The 20,242-nt window shown below is 43.0% G+C and overlaps 1 protein-coding gene across 9 annotated transcripts in view; it reads right to left on the reverse strand.

Moving 5' to 3' along the window:
* The window catches only part of PECAM1 (platelet and endothelial cell adhesion molecule 1), a 74,155-nt gene that overhangs the window by 24,387 nt on the left and 29,526 nt on the right, over window positions 1–20,242 (reverse strand). For all 9 annotated transcript variants that reach the window (XM_042917130.1, XM_042917132.1, XM_042917127.1 and 6 more), the window contains 8 exons: window positions 19,495–19,800; window positions 14,043–14,318; window positions 9,362–9,610; window positions 7,303–7,578; window positions 5,180–5,467; window positions 4,351–4,458; window positions 3,191–3,218; window positions 2,373–2,449 (listed from right to left, as the gene is read on the reverse strand). In XM_042917130.1, coding sequence (XP_042773064.1) covers window positions 2,373–2,449; window positions 3,191–3,218; window positions 4,351–4,458; window positions 5,180–5,467; window positions 7,303–7,578; window positions 9,362–9,610; window positions 14,043–14,318; window positions 19,495–19,800 — 1,608 coding nt within the window. The remainder of the gene's footprint in view (window positions 1–2,372; window positions 2,450–3,190; window positions 3,219–4,350; window positions 4,459–5,179; window positions 5,468–7,302; window positions 7,579–9,361; window positions 9,611–14,042; window positions 14,319–19,494; window positions 19,801–20,242) is intronic.

A 20,242-nucleotide genomic window follows, 5' to 3' on the forward strand; every position in this document is an offset into this window, starting at 1 on the left:
TCTCTCTCTCTCTCTCAAAAATAAACAAACATTAAAAAACAACAACAACAACAACTTAGTGCCACTAAGAAACGAAGTCAGGCCTAACTTCTTCAGTATAGCGGGCAACCAGCAGCGTATCTGATTCTGGATTCCCTTCTGGTCCCCCTTCAGCCCCATCCCACCCACTGTGCGGTCTCTTTCTAACACCAGGAACACGCTTACCATCCCATGGGAGGAAAACTTCTGCCTATGGGTTGTTCAAAATTCAGAATTGTTCGCGTTGAGCAACCTCATTAGAAATGAAGCTAAATTCCTTTTTTGTTTGTTTGTTTATTACTTCTGAGAGAGAGACAGGGTGTGAGTGGGGGAGGGGCAAAGAGAGAAGGAGACAGAGAATCAGAAGCAGGTTCCAGGCTCTGAGCTGTCAGCCCAGAGCCAGGTGCAGGGCTCGAACTCACAGATCAGCAGATTGCGACCCGAGCCGAAGTCCAACGCTTAACTGACTGAGCCACCCGGGGGCCCCGAGGTTAAGCTTAATTCTAAAGGAAGGGGTCCATAACCAGAAACTAGCAAACTCGCCTGCTCCAACCGGAGGACTGAATGCATGAGAACACGGCTTAAAAAATTATGGTACCTTCAGGCTGCCACCTCAGGGTAAAAAAATTTTTTAACATTTTTAAAAATCAAGTTATTCTTTATTAAAAATAATTCTCAGGGTACCTGGGTGGCTCAGTCGGTTAGGTGTCTGACTCTTAATTTCAGCTCAAGTCATGATCTCACAGTTTGTGAGTTCAAGCCCCGCACAGGGCTCCACGCGGACAGTGCAGAACCTGCTTGGGATTCTCTCTCTCCCCCCCTCTCCCCTGCTTACATGCTCTCTCAAGAATAAAAACATAATAATAATTCTTACGGATGTTATAAATGATACTTCTGAAGAACATATGATTTTCCATTATGTATTAAAACTAATTACTTATTGTGATTATTAAAATATTTTATAAAGTGAAATCATCCATGGAGAGACAATATAAGAATTAGAGTATTTCTTGCATTTTGGAAATTTGGGGGGAAATCCTATTTTAATATACCTCTTAGCATCTAATTTAAAGTGTCTATGTATTTAGGTGTAAATAGTATAAATCACCAAAAGAACCCCCCCCTTAAACCACAAAAAGGTATTTTCTCTATAACACTGGATTACTTTTTACTAAATATTCACCAAATGTTTCTGTATGTAGTTTCTTAAATGATATATTTGCCCATTTCTCTCTTTATTGGCCCATTACTTTTGCTATTACAAATGTTTTATTCACTTTCTAGTAAGGATTGTCTCACATTTTGTGCTTTCTTTAGTTCCTGTTCTATTTGATGGCCTTCAGGAATACAGTTTCCCAGCTTCTTCCATTTATTTGTTTGTTTGTTTGATTATTAATTAGTAGGTTCCACGTCCCATGTGGGGCTTGAACTCATGACCCTGAGGTTAAGAGTTGCATGCTCTACGATTGAGCCAACCAGGCCGTTTTATTGACTTTTTAAAGGTTTGATTTGGTACTATAAGAATTGCTCAATTCTTAAAACATGTTTCTCAAGTATGCCCTGTAAAGGGCATATCCTACCTAAAATTCTCATTCTTGTGAAACACTTACACAATTAGAAAAGAACATGAGCATTCTATTCTCAGACCTGCTGATAAAGAAAACTGCCCCCAACGTGGTCTGGGACAGGATGTCTTGCGTGATGTAATTATACCACCCCTCTGGGAAGTGGCTGGCACCCTTCTTCAAAGGCTTGAGCAATTTTCTCCTAGACTTAATGGGATTAAGAACTCCAGGGATTGGCTCCCCACCCTACTGAGCTTACTTTCAAGCTTTCACTCAGCCTCTAAGCATGCATTCCTTTATTGTAACATTTTTTTTTTAATGCCTCCACTATCAGAGAAATACTTTAATTAATTGTGGCAAAGTTTGAAAGGAAACTGTCTTGTGCTTGTAATAAACAATTCCATCCGAGAAGATGTTTTACCAGTGCCCTAATTTGGTAACTGGTCTCTTCTCTAACAAAAGGATAATGATTATACTTGGGCACTGTTCAAAGTTTTGGAAGATAACCCAGGATAGGTATCCATGGCATTACAATTATTCTCCACATTCCCTGGGATGTTTAGAAGGTGGTAAAATTAGGATAAAATGTTCTGCCTGTCTTCCGAAGTTTTTGGTTTATTTATCAACTCACCCTTCTATGACTGATTGGATTAAGTGCCCCTGCTTGAGGACAGGGCTTCCCTTCCAACTTGAACCCCATTACCTACATATTCTGCTTCTAAGACCAGTAGGGGAGTGTGTAGCCAGCTGGGGAAAACGCTTAGCAACTAGGGGAAACCAAGACCGTACCGTAATGTCTGTTGGCTTCGGTATCGGGATCTGACAACATCTTCTCATTGCTGGAGTTCAGAAGTGGCGCTGCTGGCCTTAAAATGAAATTTAAAAAGTAAAGAATAGATGACTTTTTTTTGGCTCTAACTTCAAACTAATAAAATAACCAAGGAAAGATCATGAGAAAACCAGGAAGAGTTTTCTTTTTCTTTTCTTCTTTAAAGAGTTTTCTGCAGTTACAAAAACTTTACCCTCTCCTGTGGAAAGCTAACATTGTTTTCAGCTCTAAGATTATTTGACAAAACCTTTTTGCCGTTAAAAGAAATGTCAGGGCCAAGGGAACCTGAACTGCAGGCAGCCTTTATCAGGCGAATCCCACCCCTCTGAGTTCTTCAGCCTGTGCTACTGTTTTTCTCCAGAACCATCAGAGCTATCATTTCCATACTTTTGGATTTGAGGTTTCAAAAACAGTAAAATGATTACAACCATTTTTTTTTTAGGCCAACTCTATTTTACCAAGAAAGTAAATTCTAAAAATTCCCTCTATCGTCAGTATAATTTCATAAGGAAAAGGGGATTTGACAGGTAAGAGTGTCGGAAGGACATGGCCTCAGAATAAGGCCATTCTTTCCCAGGGAAGGGCGATTGGCAATCTTCCACGGAGACAAACACACACGTACACACACACACACGCACGCACGCACACCTCCACTACTCACACCTAAGACCTTATTTTTCTGAGTTTCCCAAGAAAAAATTCCTGATGACCAGAATTTCCCTACAGTTTCCACATGTCTACAGAGCCACCCACGTCTCTTCCAAATACGCATACTGACCTGGCCATCTCCACTGGCGTCTGCTTGGCTTTAAAAGAGAAAGAGAAAATCCAAAGTCAGTATAAAATATCCATGTCCATACCAGATAGGAACACTCATCTTGGCCATATTTGACTTTCTTGAAGGCTGAATACCCATAAAAAGAGAAAAGAAAGCCAAATCTCTTCCTGCCTTTAAAAGGGAAGAAAATAAACACATAAACAAAGTAGGTCTTTTCTTGCTCTTATACTGAGAGATTTCACATCATTTCCTTCAGGAATCTGACATTTTGACTGTTTTAGCCAGGAGCGATTTTCCTTAGTGGAATGTGATCGAGATGAAGATAATGATAAAGGAACCAGATAAGCCAGATATACAGGCAATTATCGCTTTGATTCAAGAAGATTTCAGAAAGTAAAAGTGACGTCAATCCTTCTGCTTTTAATTCCAAGCCGGCCTGAGACCAAGGCCAGGGTCAACCTTAGGAAGGGGTTGGTTCTGGAGCCTGTCTTCCCAGAAGGGTGGCAACTTTCTTGCTCCAGAAAAAGCCCAGGGCCCCACCTCATCCATCTGCCCCACCCATCCCAGGTAGTAGCCTTACTCCACAAACATTTTTGTGAAATTTACTGGGACTGTGCCCTTTTCCTTGAGTTCAGGCTAGCTGACTGATTTCTGAGGGTCAGTGGGTGATCCTGGCTTCCCTTCCGTGCATGGTTAACCTCAAGCACAGGGTAGAAATCATGGCACAAGTGGCAGATTAATTGGGAGGCATTCAGTGTGTATGTGTTGGGGGGGAGGGGGGGGGCGTGTCTCCATGTCTCCATAGCACTCACAACCCACTCTACCAACTGCAGGACTAGGTGTGGCCAAATCCACAGAAACAGCTTCTTCTGATCACATGTAGATGCAATCTTCCAGATTCATCTTTTCTGGGTTGTCCAACTAGAAGAACCATTGCGTTCACGTGTGCCTAGCTAAATCCAAGGGGCAATAAAAGCTTTGTAGCTCAAATCTTTGGTTATCAAGGTGACCCCCCCCCCCCCCAAGGAGAAAAACAATTGTCTCCTCAGTTCCCGCTGGGGCAGAGTACCAGCTGTCCATGAAGCTGAAGCATTTCACATCCATGGCCAGTTTCCTGGCCAGGGCGACCTGCCAGAATGCAGTGAAAGAATTGTACTTACCCTTGGCTTTCTTCAGAAAACAGCATCTGGCTCCAAGTATCAAGGTGGCAATTATCACTCCGATGACAACCACGGCAATAAGTCCTTTCTTCCATGGGGCAAGAAAGACTGGAAATGAAGAAAGAAACACACACACGCACACACACACACACACACACACACGTGCGCGCACACACACACGCACGCACACACAGGTTTTTGCTCTGTCAGCAAGAAATAATATCAAATTTAAGCAACAAATAAGACTGAATTTTATAGTCCTTGTATCCAGCATCTTACATGAGCATCTACCTCCAAAGGACTCTTGTGTTCATAGCTGGTGCAGAAATGTTGTTTTTTGTTTTTTGGGTTGTTTTTTTTTTTTTTTTTTGGTTTGTTTTTTGCTACAGCTATCGTCTTAAAGGACCATTGGACTGAAGTAGATTGCTTTTTGGGGGTCTATTCATCCCTTCTCCTTCACTAGGAAGCCACCTCTACCCACATTGGTGGGTTCCTGAAACTATGTCCCTTCTGCATGACCCAATCCTCTTGGCCACAGGTGGTCCATGGATGGACATTTGACCCAAGACAGGCCAGTTGATATCTCTCTACCAAGAATTTGGAGTTACGATTATATGAGAAATTTCTAATTTTTATAATAACCAATTCCTCTTCTATATTTAATTTGGGTGCATGTCTGTCACTTGCAATAAAAGAACCTTGAGAACATTGGTCTCTCAACCCTCAGTGAAATGAGCTAAACAGCCACCCATTTCCTCTTACAAGGGGTGAGACTTTGGCTTTGCTCTTGGAAACCACACTATATCTCACTGTTGAGACCCTGACTCACCTCTGACTGTCAGTATGTTGCTTTGGGGATTGCTTTTAACAAGGTTGGCTCTGTTGAAGGCTGTGCAGTAATATTGTCCCTCATGTTCCTTGCTAGCCTTCTCCTTGTGCCACATGGCGTAGGTATCATTTGAGATGATCTGGTAGAAGGGACTGCCCTCCTTTTCTCTGTAAAACCTGTAGGTGATGGGACCAGAGGCATCATTCACGGAGCACCGAAGCACAACCTCCTTCCCAGACTCCACCTCTTCATTCAGCAGGATAGTGAGCTTGACCTCATCCACGGGGGCTGAAAGGCAGAGAAAGGGACAGCACTGAGAACAGGGGGGTCACAAGAGAATGAACATGACACAGCACTGCCCATGGCTGTCCTGCTGCTGCACTGTGACCAAGACTGGGATCCTTTTACTCAGTTCATTCCCACCACCCTCCCTGCCCCATCAATCCCACATTCTTCAGAGCCTCTCCTCCCCCTTAGCCCATAAGGGCAGCAACTGATGCCTCCTGTCCCCATGTGTTTTTTAAACACAAGATGCTATGGACACGTCCCCTCACTCCACACTTAGCCTGAAGATATGATTAACCTCTGTGTCCTGTTGATTTTTATTCTGTGTGAGTGTGTATGAGAGAGAGAGAGAGAGAGAGAGAGAGAGAGAGAGAGGGGGAGAGAGATTTCACTCCCTGTGCATACAAAGATGCATGGCATTTCCAGATCTTATGAACGAATAATCTTGATCCACCACCTTTAGTTATTCTTGGTTTTCTCCTTTTCCTTTTATAGATGTTCTAAACCAATCATTCTCACTTCCTCGTTTTCCCACATTCTCGCTACTCCTGACATCTGACTTTCAGTCCTCTGCTTCGGAAACTGCCCTCTATCTCTGGTTTTGAAGAAACCCCAAAGGTCACCAATCCCCTGACTATCCCATCCCTGAGTCTCCAGCAGATTAAATCCAGCCTTTCATAGGCTCCCATCTAACCTTCCCACCTGTGGCCTCAACTGCTACCCAGCTTCTTCTGGGGCTTCGATGATGTCTCACTGCCCAGATTCTCTTACCTTCCCACCTGTCACTCCCTCTTTTTTCACTAGTTTTTCTTCCTTTTGCTCCTTAAATATGGACTTTCTGTAAAATTCAGTCCTCAGCTTTCCATCTCCATTCTCCTTTCTGGTGATTTCGCACACATTATAGCTTCTGTTTGTGCATTTAACACGTAAGCATGTGGCATTTAATGCCTAAATATATAGCTCTAGTCCAATTACTCCCCTGAATTCCAGGTCTGGATTTTGACCTGGGCATTTCCACCTGGAAGTCCTGCCGGCCTCTCATTCCCAGCAGATCCAAGCAGAACTCGATGTCCTCCCCTATATCTTTTCCATGTTTAATTACTGAAATTTTGATCCTCAATTGTCTTCCCAAGTAGACCTTCCTATTGGTGTGAGAATTGACTGGTCAGCACACTGGCATCTGACCATGAATCACCTCCCTGAAGAGTACAGTATGTCACTAGACCACGGAGCTGCTGCTCCCACAAAAAGGGAGGACCAGGCCCCTGATGGGAGGGTGGGGTTCCACCACAAGGGCAGATCCCAGAGGGTGCAGCCTGATTCGACAGCATCTCTCCTGATAAAGTACAAAGGGGTGGTGGCAAGCCAGCTTCAGGAGCCACGCTGCCTGGCCTTAATTCCCAGCCCCATTGCCCACCAGCTGTTTGTCCTAAGCCTTAGTTGTCTCATCATAAAACAAGGATAATATGATCATGGGCCTTTCATGGCTACTGTAAGTATTAATGAGGATAATTTACTACAACACTTCACACAGGGTTGGGCACATAGTCGGGGTCAGTAAATGTTAGCCACTAATGCTGACCCAGTTTAAACCAACAGTTTCACTTGGCATTCTGCATTAGCTTTTTCTTTTCTTCTTCTTCTTCTTCTTCTTCTTCTTCTTCTTCTTCTTCTTCTTCTTCTTCTTCTTCTTCTTCTTCTTCTTCTAATGTTTATTTATGTTTAAAAGAGCATGAGGGGGGAGGAGCAGAAAAAGAGAGACAGAGGATCTGAAGTGGGCTCTGCGTTGACAGCACACAGACCAATGCGGGGCTTGAACTCAAGATCATGCAACTTACCTATCACCTTGACCCGCAGAACTTCACTGATCATTTCAGTATGGGAATGACAATTGTCTGCGATACATTGGTATTCTACATCTTTTGTTGGCTTGTCTTTGAATACCGCAGGCTCATTGGAGTCCATGTTACAACTCTCCAAAATGCTATTTGCTTTCACAAGGTGATAGCTAATAGGTGCGGTTCCATTTACAGACTGGCAACTGACTGCTATGGTCTGTCCTTTTATCACCTCAGGGCCGGAGTCATAAAAAATCCTGGGCTTGGAGAGCATTTCTAGAACGAGAGAGAGAGAGAGACAACCTGAATGACGACTGAAAGCAGAAACAAAACATCCAGCCTAAAGAGGGTCCTTCTCCAAACTCTAACATTACTATAATTTATTTTATTTTATTTAAGTTTATTTATTTATTTGAGAGAGACAGCATGAGCAGGGGAGGGGCAGAGAGAGAGGGAGACGGGGGATCTGAAGTGGGTTCTGTGCGGACAGCAGACAACCAATGTGAAGCTCGAACTCATGAACCTTGAGATCATGACCTGAGCCAAAGTCGGATGCTCAACCAACTGAGCCACCTAGGCGCCCCCCTAGGCGCATTTACTATAATTTTAAATGTCTACCTGCCTTATCTACCTTTATAGGACTCCTTTACGATTGGCAAGTAATGTGTGTGTGTGTGTGTGTGTGTGTGTGTGTGTGTGTGTGTGTGAGATGAGGACGGAGGGGGGAAATGAATGTTATCAATAAAAAAGGATGACACAAGTTCAAGAAAAACATGACATCTCCCTAAATACGTTTTTATAGGGGCACCTGGGTGGCTCAGTCGGTTAAGCAGCCAACTTCAGCTCAGGTCATGATCTCACGGTCTGTGAGTTTGAGCCCCGTGCCGGGCTCTGTGCTGACAGCTCAGAGCCTGGAGCCTGTTTCAGATTCTGTGTCTCCCTCTCTCTCTGACCCTCCCCCATTCATGCTCTGTCTCTCTCTGTCTCAAAAATAAAATATAAAAAAATAAATAAATACGTTTTTATATTTCCATGCATCTCACATGCACACACATCCATATGTTGTGGCAGTTATATTGAGAAAAGATATAAGGAAATGCATTAAAAATATAACAAGTACCAAACAGATTTTATTTGAAAACAAATCCTCAGTGCCTCAGCCTCTCCTGATCATAAACTGCACGCCCCAAGAAGCAAGAATTCTACTAGGTCCTTATTTAGAAGTTCACTTATTTATAAAGCTTATAAAACGAAATGACCTCCTTCCAAGAACAACAGAGAAAATGAAAATGTAATGGCCCACATTTGTCTCTTGCATTATTTCCTTTGGATTTCCATGATGAGAGAGTTGACAATAGACTACAATCCTTGTTGAGTTGAGACTAAAATCTTGGCTGGCTAAAACCACAGCCACAGGGTAAACTGAGGGACAGTGACTGAATAACAACAGAGCCTGTGACAGCTTGACCAGAGCTCTCCATTCACTTAGACCCCTCTACTCAGAGGGTGGTCTAGGACCCAGCATCCCCAAGGCTCTATCTAGTTAGAGATGTGGAATCTGGCTCCAACCGGAACTGTGTTCTAACTGGGTTTTGCATGCACAGTCACTCTGAGAAGCACGGCCGTAGGTGGTTCTGGTACCTATGTTCGGCCCACCAGGAGTCCCAGCCCTGCTGGTCAGCCAGGATATGGATCAGGATATGGAACTGAGATCCTAAAATTTAGTGTTGAGTAAGCAGTGTTTCCTCCCTGACCTTTTAGAGGGTGCCTGTTCCAGCAGCCAGAATCTTGCCAACTCAGCCCCATCAACAGCATGCAGCCACAATAAAGCCATGAACTTGATTTTTGCCAACATTTTCTTTGTACCGCCTCTTTCCTGTCCTCCAAGAAGGAATACACACTTGTTTGGTCTCTTGATATCACTGCTTCCTCTTACCTCCAAGTTGTTACCCTGTCTCAGTCTGATCTGCCTTCAGACTGGAGAGGGTGGCAGCTGGTGATAAATTGCCTTTCTCTCATTCCACCCCAAGACTCTCTGAGCCAGCGACGATGTACTCACCACACACAGTTATCTGGACTGCATTGCTTTTCTTGACCACCTTGCCAATGCCTGCACTGCAGGTGTATGTCCCTCTGTCCCTCTCTGAGGCTATCTTGGTGAAATTTTGAGACAGTGACACAATCGTGTTTTCCTTCTGGATGGTAAAGTTGGCTGGAGGTGCTCCTGGAATGGAGCACCACAGGTTCAGGCTTTCACCGTGATCCAGGCGGGTGGTGGAAGATTCCAGCTTCGGCTTAGAAAACAGCTCTGGAAGACCAGTGAGTGGAAGGAGGTGAGACGTTTCCGGGCACCACTCCCGCAGCCCCCTTACAGAGAGACCCTTGACCCAGCTGCTTTTGTCAGAGCGAATCCCCAAACTTGCTGCAGAAATTTCTCTTTAGCTTCTCATGAAACCCAATAATCACACAATTCAAGGGTTGGGGTTCATTCTTTGCCTGGGATTGCAATGGCAGGTTTTCTACCCTTGTTAATCCAATTTATTTCATAAAAATGAATTAGAAAAGTTTTTCACTGTGTAATGCAGCAGTGATGATTCATGCATTCACCCAGGTATTCATTCACTCATATGCTTTATTTCATAAGTATTTAGTACACACTTTCTCTGTACTGGGTACCTTGCTTAGCATCAGAGATAGCTGTGAAAAAAAAAAAAAGTCCCTGACTTCCAAGTGCTTACGTTTAGTGGGTGATTCAGACATGGTTATCTGCAGGAGAGCCCATGGAGGGGATAGCTGAACCTAGGCTCGGGGAATCAGGAAAGGACTCTTACAGGAACTATCCAGGCAAACAGGGAGTGTTCTAAGCAGAGAGAAGAGCCAAGGCAAGTCCTGGCAGGAAGTTGGAGCACCTGAAAGTCCTGGAACTTAGTGGGAGTAGAAGCGGCCAGAGGAAGACCTATAGATCTTGAAGGACCTTGAGAACCATCTAAACAAGTGTGAATTGTATCCTGGGGCAATGGGAACCATGGAGAGTTTGGCTTGGGGGAATGACATCAGATGTGTGTTATAGGGAGATATCTGGAGGGAGAATGGATGGGGCTGAGAGCCTGGACTGGGAGCAAGAAGGATGAAGTGCAGGCTTGATGCAGAGAGCATGAGGTTGGGGAGAAGTGGCAGCTGGTCACCATCCCTCCAGCACTTCCCACAGAGAAGATAACACCCGAGGTTGCGTACTTTGTAAGCTGTAACATTCTATGCCACTTTAAGGAGTCACTAGCACCATAGTTGAGGTTGGATGTCAATAGCAATAAAGACAGAAGTCGACTTTTAAGAAGTCTTGTCATCTTATTTGAATATTCCCTGAAATACATCAAGATTTCATAGTCATGGACTATGTTTTTAATTTCAGCTACTGGAAAATTACTAATTAACTACTTAACCACTGTGCAGTGGTCCTTCATGTAAGCAAATGCACACTGGCTTCAAGACTATTCCCTGTGATGCAGAAGGACGAAGTCAGTAATTTTTGAAACTATCTTCATATTGAGAGAGGAACTGAGACCCAAAGTCCCTCTTTGGAAAGCTTCTTGGGCTAGAGGCTTGAGAGTGCAGCCAGGAGTCAGGGAATCAAATTCTACATTTGGTTCTAAATTTACCTGCCATACAGGTTTTTGGGAGGTACAAATCAACACTGTCATTGTCATTGATGTTAAGTAGCTATCTATAGGAGTTATTTCCATCAAAATCAATCCCCAATGCCTTCCTAGTTTCCTCAGAAGGGGATAAAATAAAACTTCAAGTAAGGTGGTAGTCCAATAATTAATCTATGTTTTATTAAGACACATTCCATCCTTCCTTCCACATAAGCATTGACTTATCTGTTTTCCTAGCACCATCAAAAGCTCTAGTTTAGGAATGGGAAAAAGAAACCAAAGAAACTGACATACTAAAAGCCTTTACAATCCCAGTGGGCAGATACCAAAAAATGTGAAAAAAATCACTTAGCAAAAAAATTCCAAAGCAATGACTCACTATTTAAAAATATGTAAACGAAAATGTGAAAAATAGAAACCATCTTTCAGAAGTAGGTGCAAGATGGTTTGTAGGAATGAAATGTAAGGAAATAATAGTCCATTTGTAAATGGTCCATTTGCAGGTAATGTAACAGACCAGCAGGACCATCACGTAGACTAATAAGAATTAGTCTTTTATTCACTTGTTGAATGAACACTTACTGAGCTCCTCCAACATGCCAGTCTCTGTGCTAAGTGTCAATGATGTAAGGTGAATTGAGGCACAGATCTGGTCCTTCAAGAGCTTACCCAAAGTGGTGATGGCAGACTCTAGACCTTTGTAGTGACTGCTGACATAAAGATGGAAACCGAGTGTGATAGGAACTAAGGTGTGACCATGGAACTGTCCTGGGGAACCCCCGAGGGAGATCTGGGGTTTGGTCTTTAAGGACAACAGGAGTTTTTCAGTGGCTGAGGGGAAAGAGTGGCCCAGGGAGAGTGGGAGGGACATTGGGAAGGGGATGGGGTCAAGTGAAGGATCATGACCATTCAGGGTTGAAGCTCATGAACAGTGATGTCAAATAGGGGTCATATTAGGAGGGCTTCTCCTATAGCTGGTTGAAGAATGAACTGGAACAGAGATACTCCAGGAAACCCCTGCAATAGGTAATCCTGGTGTGAGGGCCAGTGTTAGGGTGTGATTACCGAGACAAGAAGACAGAACAGAGCTGAAAGACCTACAACACCTGGTGACAGAACAGGTCTGAAAAGGTAGACAGTGGGGGATGAAGGTGTCTTTTCTATCCAAAGACAAATGACTAATTCAATGACTTCTATTTTCATAAATCTATTGTGAGCTGCTAACATCACTCAATAGAGCCATTGACAGTGAAGCTTGATGGCAACAGGGGCATGGATCACGAGATGCATCAGTGGGCCTGGAGAGCTTTCCAAAGGCCTGGTGGAACTTGAACATGAGGGTACTTGCCTGCCAGCCCTGGTGTGGCTCAGTTAGCTCTGGGTGGAAAGGGCAGAGATCACAGAGCACTCAGGCTAAAAGGACAGAAAGGGCAGGCTGTGTGTAACACTCTGTTATCTTGGGCCAGGGAGACTGATCTACTGAATGGCTTGTATACCCCACCCGATACAGACTTCTGGGGGTAGGTGATCACCTACAACAGTAGTATCCTAGGGTCCAATGATGCTTTATGCTTTCCCAAAGTAGCCTGGCCCGAGGGGTAAAGATGCTGCTCTGGCTGATGCAACAGTCAGTTGGTCCGCCACATGGTCCCTGTTGCTCTCACAGTAGTATGTCCATCCCTTTGTTGTACTTGCTCATTGCATTGCATTCAAATAGTCTATTTATGCCTGTGAGTTTGTCAGGAGCAAAGCCTGACCTTAGGCAGCTGTCTATCCCCAATAAGTTGCCCAGCATGCGGATGGTACTCAATGTATGTTGAATTGAAAACTTTTCTCTAATGAGATAATACATGTCTGATCGGCGAAAAATATCATGTACCATCAAGATATTTATCATTATCAATAATAAACTAAATTATTAGTACACACTATAGACCAGTGGGATCCAACACATATGCCAATCACCCAGTTGGGTAGTTTCCTATGATACTGTGGACTGTCCCTGTGACTACACTCAGTGCTTTACACGTAGAAGGCTTTCAGTAAATGAAGAAATGAATGAATACCTTCACATGGCAACCACGAAGTGCTGACTCTCTCTGCCCTCTGAAACACAGTCGTCCAATGTTCATTCATTCATCCAACAAATATGTATTTAAGTCCTACTATGTGCCAGGCTCTATTCTAGGTGTTAAGGACATAGCACTGGATAAAATGGGTAACGTTCCTAGTCTCATAGGCTTGCATTCCAGTGCCTGGATACATACAATAAACAGGAAGAGATAGAATATATTTTTTTGGTAATAGGTGCTATGGAGAGAAGTAAAGCCAGGAAAGGGGTAAAGGAGTCCAATAGAACTTTTAAGTGCATGGGTTTGGAAGTCAAATGGGCCTGGGGTGACTCTTGTTCTGCCACTTGGTAACCTTATAATCGCTGGGTGAGTTACCTAACATCTCAGCCTCAATTTCCACACCCATAAAACCAGAATCATGATCCCTATCTCACAGCATTGTTATGAGCGTGAAATGCAAATGTATGTAAACCAGTCATAGAGTTTTCAACAAAAGGGAATTGTTGCTATTGTTCTTGAATTTGCTAATGCTTTCTCACTCCTGACCCAGTCTTAGGACCTGGGTCTGGGATCTAGCATAGTGCCTGGCACAGAGGAAAGATAAATATAATAGCAGACACACTGGCTAACATTCACACAGAGTGCTTATTCTGTATGAGGCTGTTTATAGCAGAGTCATGTCATTTCATCACGGAGACAGTCCTACAGGTGAGTGCTGTCATTATCCCCATCTCATAGAGCTGTGCCAAGGAGAAGCTGAGTAATTCACCTAAGGTCACTGAAGTAGTGGCTGGCAGTGTTGGGATTTGATGTCAGAACTTGCACCCTCAACCACCACAGCTAACTGCTTACTGACTCTGCATTGACTTTTCCCCTTGAGCACCACGCCCCCACCTGAGTACATTCATTCAGACAAGCAGGAGCAGAAATATCCGCTCTCATTGGCCATTCTGGATTCCAGCACAGTGGCTGCTTGAGCCTACCATATTCACACATCCTCCAGCAGCAGCCCTACCTGTTATGTTGACCACGATGCTGCTGACCTTGGATATCCGGCTGGCTTCCACTTTGCACGTGTAGTTGCCATTATGCTCCACCATGGCCATCACTGAGTAGGTGGCCTCATTGCCATGCGTCTTGTGTGCTACAATCGCCTTGTCCTTCTGGATTATGATTTCTGGAAATGACTGCACCAGGTGTGTCACTTGAATGGTGCACTTAATGTTGAGCTGATCTCCTTCTGTGATCACTCCCTTGGGGCTGATGTGGAATCTGGGATTAGAGAAGGATTCTACAAGAAGAGGACAAGCTGGTTGGACTCAGGTTCAAAGCTGAGTGAGCGGAAGAGGCATTTACATCCTCCCCTTTTGTGATCTTTTTTGTTGCCAACACTATTCTTCCTTATTAATTAAACAAATTCAATCTTTTCCCTTAAAAACCTTCTCCTAAGTTGCTCTGATGCTTCTCACTCATTCTTGCAACTTCAGCCTTCTTAGCTGCAATCTCCCTTGACCTTCCCAAAGCCAAAACCACCTTCTCTAGATCTCATCTGCAGAATCCTCTTCAAATGACCTCAAAAATCTTCAGAGCATTGGAAACAGACTCTTGCCCCGTCCACTAAAGATTTTCTAGGCTCTTCTCACATAGTTTCATGGAACCATGGCATTTCAGCACAAATATTCCATAGTTTTCTAAAGTGACAATGATGTAAACTGTGCCACTTCATGGAAATGCATATTTAAATAACGATATGCACCTCCCCCCCCAAAACTGATTTCTGGTCTATTCTATTTTTTTTTAATGCTGGCTGTGACTGACTAAATTGATTGCATGACTCATGCAGCTTGAAAAACACTGTTTTAATAAAATATTGGTCAGATACCAGGGTGTGGGATCATCAGGAGATGGTAAGAGAAGTAGGGATCAGCCTTTGCTTCCACAAACAAATAAAAAAATTGCAGACCATTAGAGTACACACACAGATTGCCAACTATGCAAAATGAAGCCAAAAGTGAATTTAGAGTGATATACTTTCATTCACTTGTCTTTTTAAAAAAATTTTTTTAAATGTTTATTTATTTTGAGAGAGAGAGCACAAGCAGGGCAAGGGCAGAGAGAGGGAGACACAGAATCCGAGGCAGGCTCCAGGCTCTGAACTGTCAGCACAGAGCCTGATGCAGGGCTCGAACCCACAAACAGCAAGATCATGACCTGAGCCAAAGTCGGACGCTTAACTGACTGAGCCACTCAGGTGCTCCTAATTTGCTAGCTTTTTACTGCAAAGTCATTTAACTTCACAATAAATAGCTATCGTTAAAAAAAAAAAAAAAAAAAAAATAGTCTGCCGTCGTGGGAATGAAAGGAAACAAAAGCAAAAAAATGAACTATTGGGACCTTATCAAGATAAAAACCTTCTGCACAATGAAGGAAATAATCAACAAAACTAAAAGGCAGCCTACAGAATTGGAGAAGATATTTGCAAATGACATATCTGATAAAGCGTAAATATCCAAAATTTGTAAGGAATTTATCTAACTCAACACCGAAATAACAAACAATCCAGTTAAGAAATGGGCAGAAGAGGGGCGCCTGGGTGGCGCAGTCGGTTAAGCGTCCGACTTCAGCCAGGTCACGATCTCGCGGTCCGTGAGTTCGAGCCCCGCGTCAGGCTCTGGGCTGATGGCTGGGAGCCTGGAGCCTGTTTCCGATTCTGTGTCTCCCTCTCTCTCTGCCCCTCCTCCGTTCATGCTCTGTCTCTCTCTGTCCCAAAAAAAAAAAAACAACAAAAACAAACAAACAAACAAAAAAAAACGTTGAAAAAAAAAAAGAAATGGGCAGAAGACATGAACAGACGTTGTCCAAAGAAGACATCCAGATGGCTAACAGACACATGAAAAAATGCTCAATATCACTCATCATCAGGGAAATACATATCAAAACCACAATGAGATACCACCTCACACCTACCAGAATGGCTAAAATTAACAACACAGGCAAGAGATGTTGGCGAGAATGTGGAGAAAGGGGAACCCTCTTGTACTGTTGGTGGGAATGCAAACTGGTACAGCCACTCTGGAGAACAGTATGGAGTTTCCTCAAAAAATTAAAAATAGAACCATCCTTTGATCCAGCAATTGTACTACTACGTATTTTACCCAAAGGATACAAAAAGTTTTGAAGGATGACATGCACCCCAATGCTTATAGCAGCATTATCAACAATAGCCAAACTATGAAGAGAGCCCAAATGTCCATCGACGATGAATGGATAAACAAGATGTGGCATATAGGGGCACCTGGGTGGCTCAGTTGGTTAAGCGTCTGACTCTTGATTTCTGCTCAGGTCATGATCTCACAGTTAGTGGGATCAAGCCCCATAATGGGCTCTGAGCTGACAGTGCAGAGCCTGCTTGAGATTCTTTCTCTCCCTGTCTCTCTCCCCCTCTCCTGCTCACGCACACATACACTCTCTCTCTCTCTCAAAATAAATAAATGTTAAAGAAAAAAAGATGTGGCATACACACACACACACACACACACACACACACACACACACAAATGGAATATTACTCAGCCATCAAAAAGAATGAAATCTTGCTGTTTGCAATTACATGGCTGGAGCTAGAGAGTATTAGGCTAAGCAAAATAGTCAGAGAAAGACAAATACCATATGATTCCACTCCTATGTAGAATTTAAGAAACAAAACAGATGAACATATGGGAAGGAAAAAAAGATGGGAGGGGAAGCAAATCTTAAGAGACTCTTAACAATAGAGAAGGGAGATGGGAGAGGGGGGATGGGCTACATGGGTGATGTGTACTAAGGAGGGCACTTGTGATGAGCACTGGGCGTTGTATGTACGTGATGAATTGCTGAATTCTACTCCTGAAACCAATATTGCACTGGATGTTAACTAACTAGAATTTAAATGAAAATTAAAAAAAAAAAAAATAGGCTACTTCCCTGAATGGAAGTTAAAAAACAAGAAAGGGCATCTTTTAGGATACTCAACAAATGTCCTCTGGAGAAGGGTAATCATCACTAAAGGTTTTTTTTTTTTCTTACATCCTAATTAACTCCAGATGCACCAGAAATCTAAACGCAGAAAAAAAACCAAGCAAACAGTTAAACTACAGGAACAGTAAGAGCAAACATACGTGCATTTTTTCCTTTAATTATCTTTATAAGCTTTAGGTGTGAATCATGAAACTGAGATGCCAAAAAAGAAAAAGATGGACAAATTTGATTCAATAAGGATGAAACGCTTCTGCCTGAAAACTGAGCATAAAAGAAAGACAGATGACAAACTCAGGGAAATATTTGCATAGTACTTGACAAAGAGCTAATGCCTTTAATTTATAAAGGGCTCAAACAAATCAATCAGAAACAGTAAAAATGGGCCAAGTGTATATAAACAGGCAGTTTATGGGGGGAAATGTAATAAGTCAATAAACACCAAGAACATACTTGACCTCAGTAAAGACCAAAGAAATATAAATCACAAGAACAATGATATATCACTGTGTCTCAGATCGTCATAAACAAGAAAATGTTGATAATGCTACGTAAGAGTAAGAATGTGGGAAAATAAACAGTAGCATCAGTTTTGATGGAAATGTTCAACCATTTTGAGGAGTGCTTTGGCAATATATATCAATATTTAAAATGCACAAAACATTTGAATCAACAATTTGACTGCCAGGAATCAACCTTATAAATAATAATGAAAAAAATACTCACAGAAGTATACAAACTATAAGTCTGTATATTGCAGGATTGTTTTAGTAGCAAAAAACTGGGTTGGCAGGGAGTAAGGGGGACAGTGTGCCTGGGTGGCTCAGTCAGTTGAGCGTCCGCCTCTTGATTCTGGCTGAGGTCATGATCCCAGGGTTGTGGGATCAAGCCCCACATCAGGCTCCACACTGAGTTTGGGATTCTCTCTCTCTCTCTCTCTCCCTCTGCCCCTCTCCTCCCTCACACAGGTGCTCTCTCACCCTCCCTCTTAAAAAAAAAAAAAAAAGAGGGAGCAAAAAAGCTGGGAAAATACCTAAAAGTCTATATTAGAAAAATGAGGTAAATTAGGTAAATGAGGTAATCCTATAATAGCTTTCCGAGATGCCACTAAAAGGATGTAGATCTATATTTCTTGATATGGACAAAGGTCTATGACATACCGTTAAGTTAAGGAAAAGTTACAAAACAGTGATGTTTGACAGGTCACACTTTTTGTAAAAACAAAGAAAAACAAAAATTTTGTGTGTGCATGAACATAACAATAGAGCAAGTCTAGGACAACACAAGTGATTCTCTAAGTATTGGTGCTATGAATGATTGTCACTTGATACTTTATACCGTGCCATATATTCGGGAAATTTAACCCACACCATGTATTATAATCAGAAAAATATGATATATACATAATATCATATGTATACATATATACACACACAACGGGTGGGAATGAAATGAGGTACCAAAAGCAGAAGGGTATCCATGACAAACTTTGGGGCTCCTATAGAAAAGACTCGAGGCTACTGCGCTAGAATATGCCTTCCCTTGGCTCTCCCCTGCTCACGAGTCCTCGTGCCATCCTACAGGCTGCCTGTGCTGGAGCTCTTTTCATCCTGGACACGCACGCCCGGGCCTCCCTCTGCTATTTCCTTTCTCTCTGAAGAGCATTCCTCAGGCCACCTCATCTGCTTCTTATTTGTCCAACATCTTGGTGATGGAGGGTGGGTAGAAGAGGGGAGTCCTTCCTCAAATGTGGGAGGCGAAGGCTGGGGATAGGGACCCCCTTCCCTCCCAAACCCCTCCAGACTCCACCTCCTGGTGTCTGACCCATATTGGCTTGAAGCCGTGTTTTCCAAACTGCAAATCACACAATGCATCATTTCACTGAGTCAAGGTCAGTGTTTTAAAAAAACAAAATAGGGGCGCCTGGGTGGCGCAGTCGGTTAAGCGTCCGACTTCAGCCAGGTCACGATCTCGCGGTCTGTGAGTTCGAGCCCCGCGTCAGGCTCTGGGCTGATGGCTCGGAGCCTGGAGCCTGTTTCCGATTCTGTGTCTCCCTCTCTCTCTGCCCCTCCCCCGTTCATGCTCTGTCTCTCTCTGTCCCAAAAATAAATAAATAAAAAAAAAAAAAAAAAAAAAAAAAACGTTGAAAAAAGAAAAAAAAATAAAAAAACAAAATAGAATAGAATAGAAAATAGCAAAATGCTCCATACATTAAGGATTAGTTGTGAAACTTTTGCTTGGGAAATTTTGCACACACACACACACACACACACACAATTTTTTGAACTATATCGCAGTCAAAAAGTTTGAAAAGCATGGCTTATAAGTGGTTAAGAACAGTCTTGAAAACAGCAGCCCAGTCAGAAGGCCCCAGCCCCTTCCCAATTTCTGGGCTTTCTCCCCATCCCAACCAGCAAACCAGAGAGTGATGAAAAGGAGAGTAGGACTCTGACCCGTCACGGTGACCAGTTCACTCCTGATGGCTTTAGAGATCTCCACATTGGTCCCAGAAAAGATCCTGGCTTGACATTGGAAAAGTATGACGTGGTCCTGTTCCTCCACTGTGAATTCCATCACCATAAAATTCTGGTTCTGAGAAACTTTTTCTCTTTTTTGCTTGAAACCTTTTGCATCTAGCTTGAGTTTTTCAATTGTGAAGTATATTGGGGGATTTTCCTCTGGGACAGAACAATTGACCGTCACGACCCCGCCTTCTATTGCCTCTTTCTTGTCCAGTGTCACTCTGGGATTGGACACTCCTTTGGGGAAAGAGAAAGTCCATTAGTATCAGTTTGATCTAGTGATTCAAGCCTACCTCGGCTGCACCACTGTGATCGACCCATCTGAGAGTCTTCGCTTTTGTTCCCAGAACCCCAGGGCTACCTACCAGGTGATTACTGAGCAAGTATGTTCCCAGAGCTATACCAGCTACTTTGAAAAATATAAAATATGTTTCAGATGTGGTTGGTGCTTTCAAAGTTTACAATCCCACTGGGGAGACAAGTCTTGCCAACTGATACAATTAAAACAGCCATATCTATAGGCATTACTGTGGTTGGTGTTATAATTTATTGACTGCCAACCACAACCTAGGTTAGACTTTTTATCCATGACCCCATGTAATTCTCATAATAAATCTCCAGGGTGGACATGAAAGATAAAAGTATGCCTATTTTGAAGAAGGTGAAGCTCAGTGAGGTC

This window comes from Panthera leo, chromosome E1 (assembly GCF_018350215.1).
Source record: "Panthera leo isolate Ple1 chromosome E1, P.leo_Ple1_pat1.1, whole genome shotgun sequence".
Lineage (NCBI taxonomy): Eukaryota > Metazoa > Chordata > Mammalia > Carnivora > Felidae > Panthera > Panthera leo.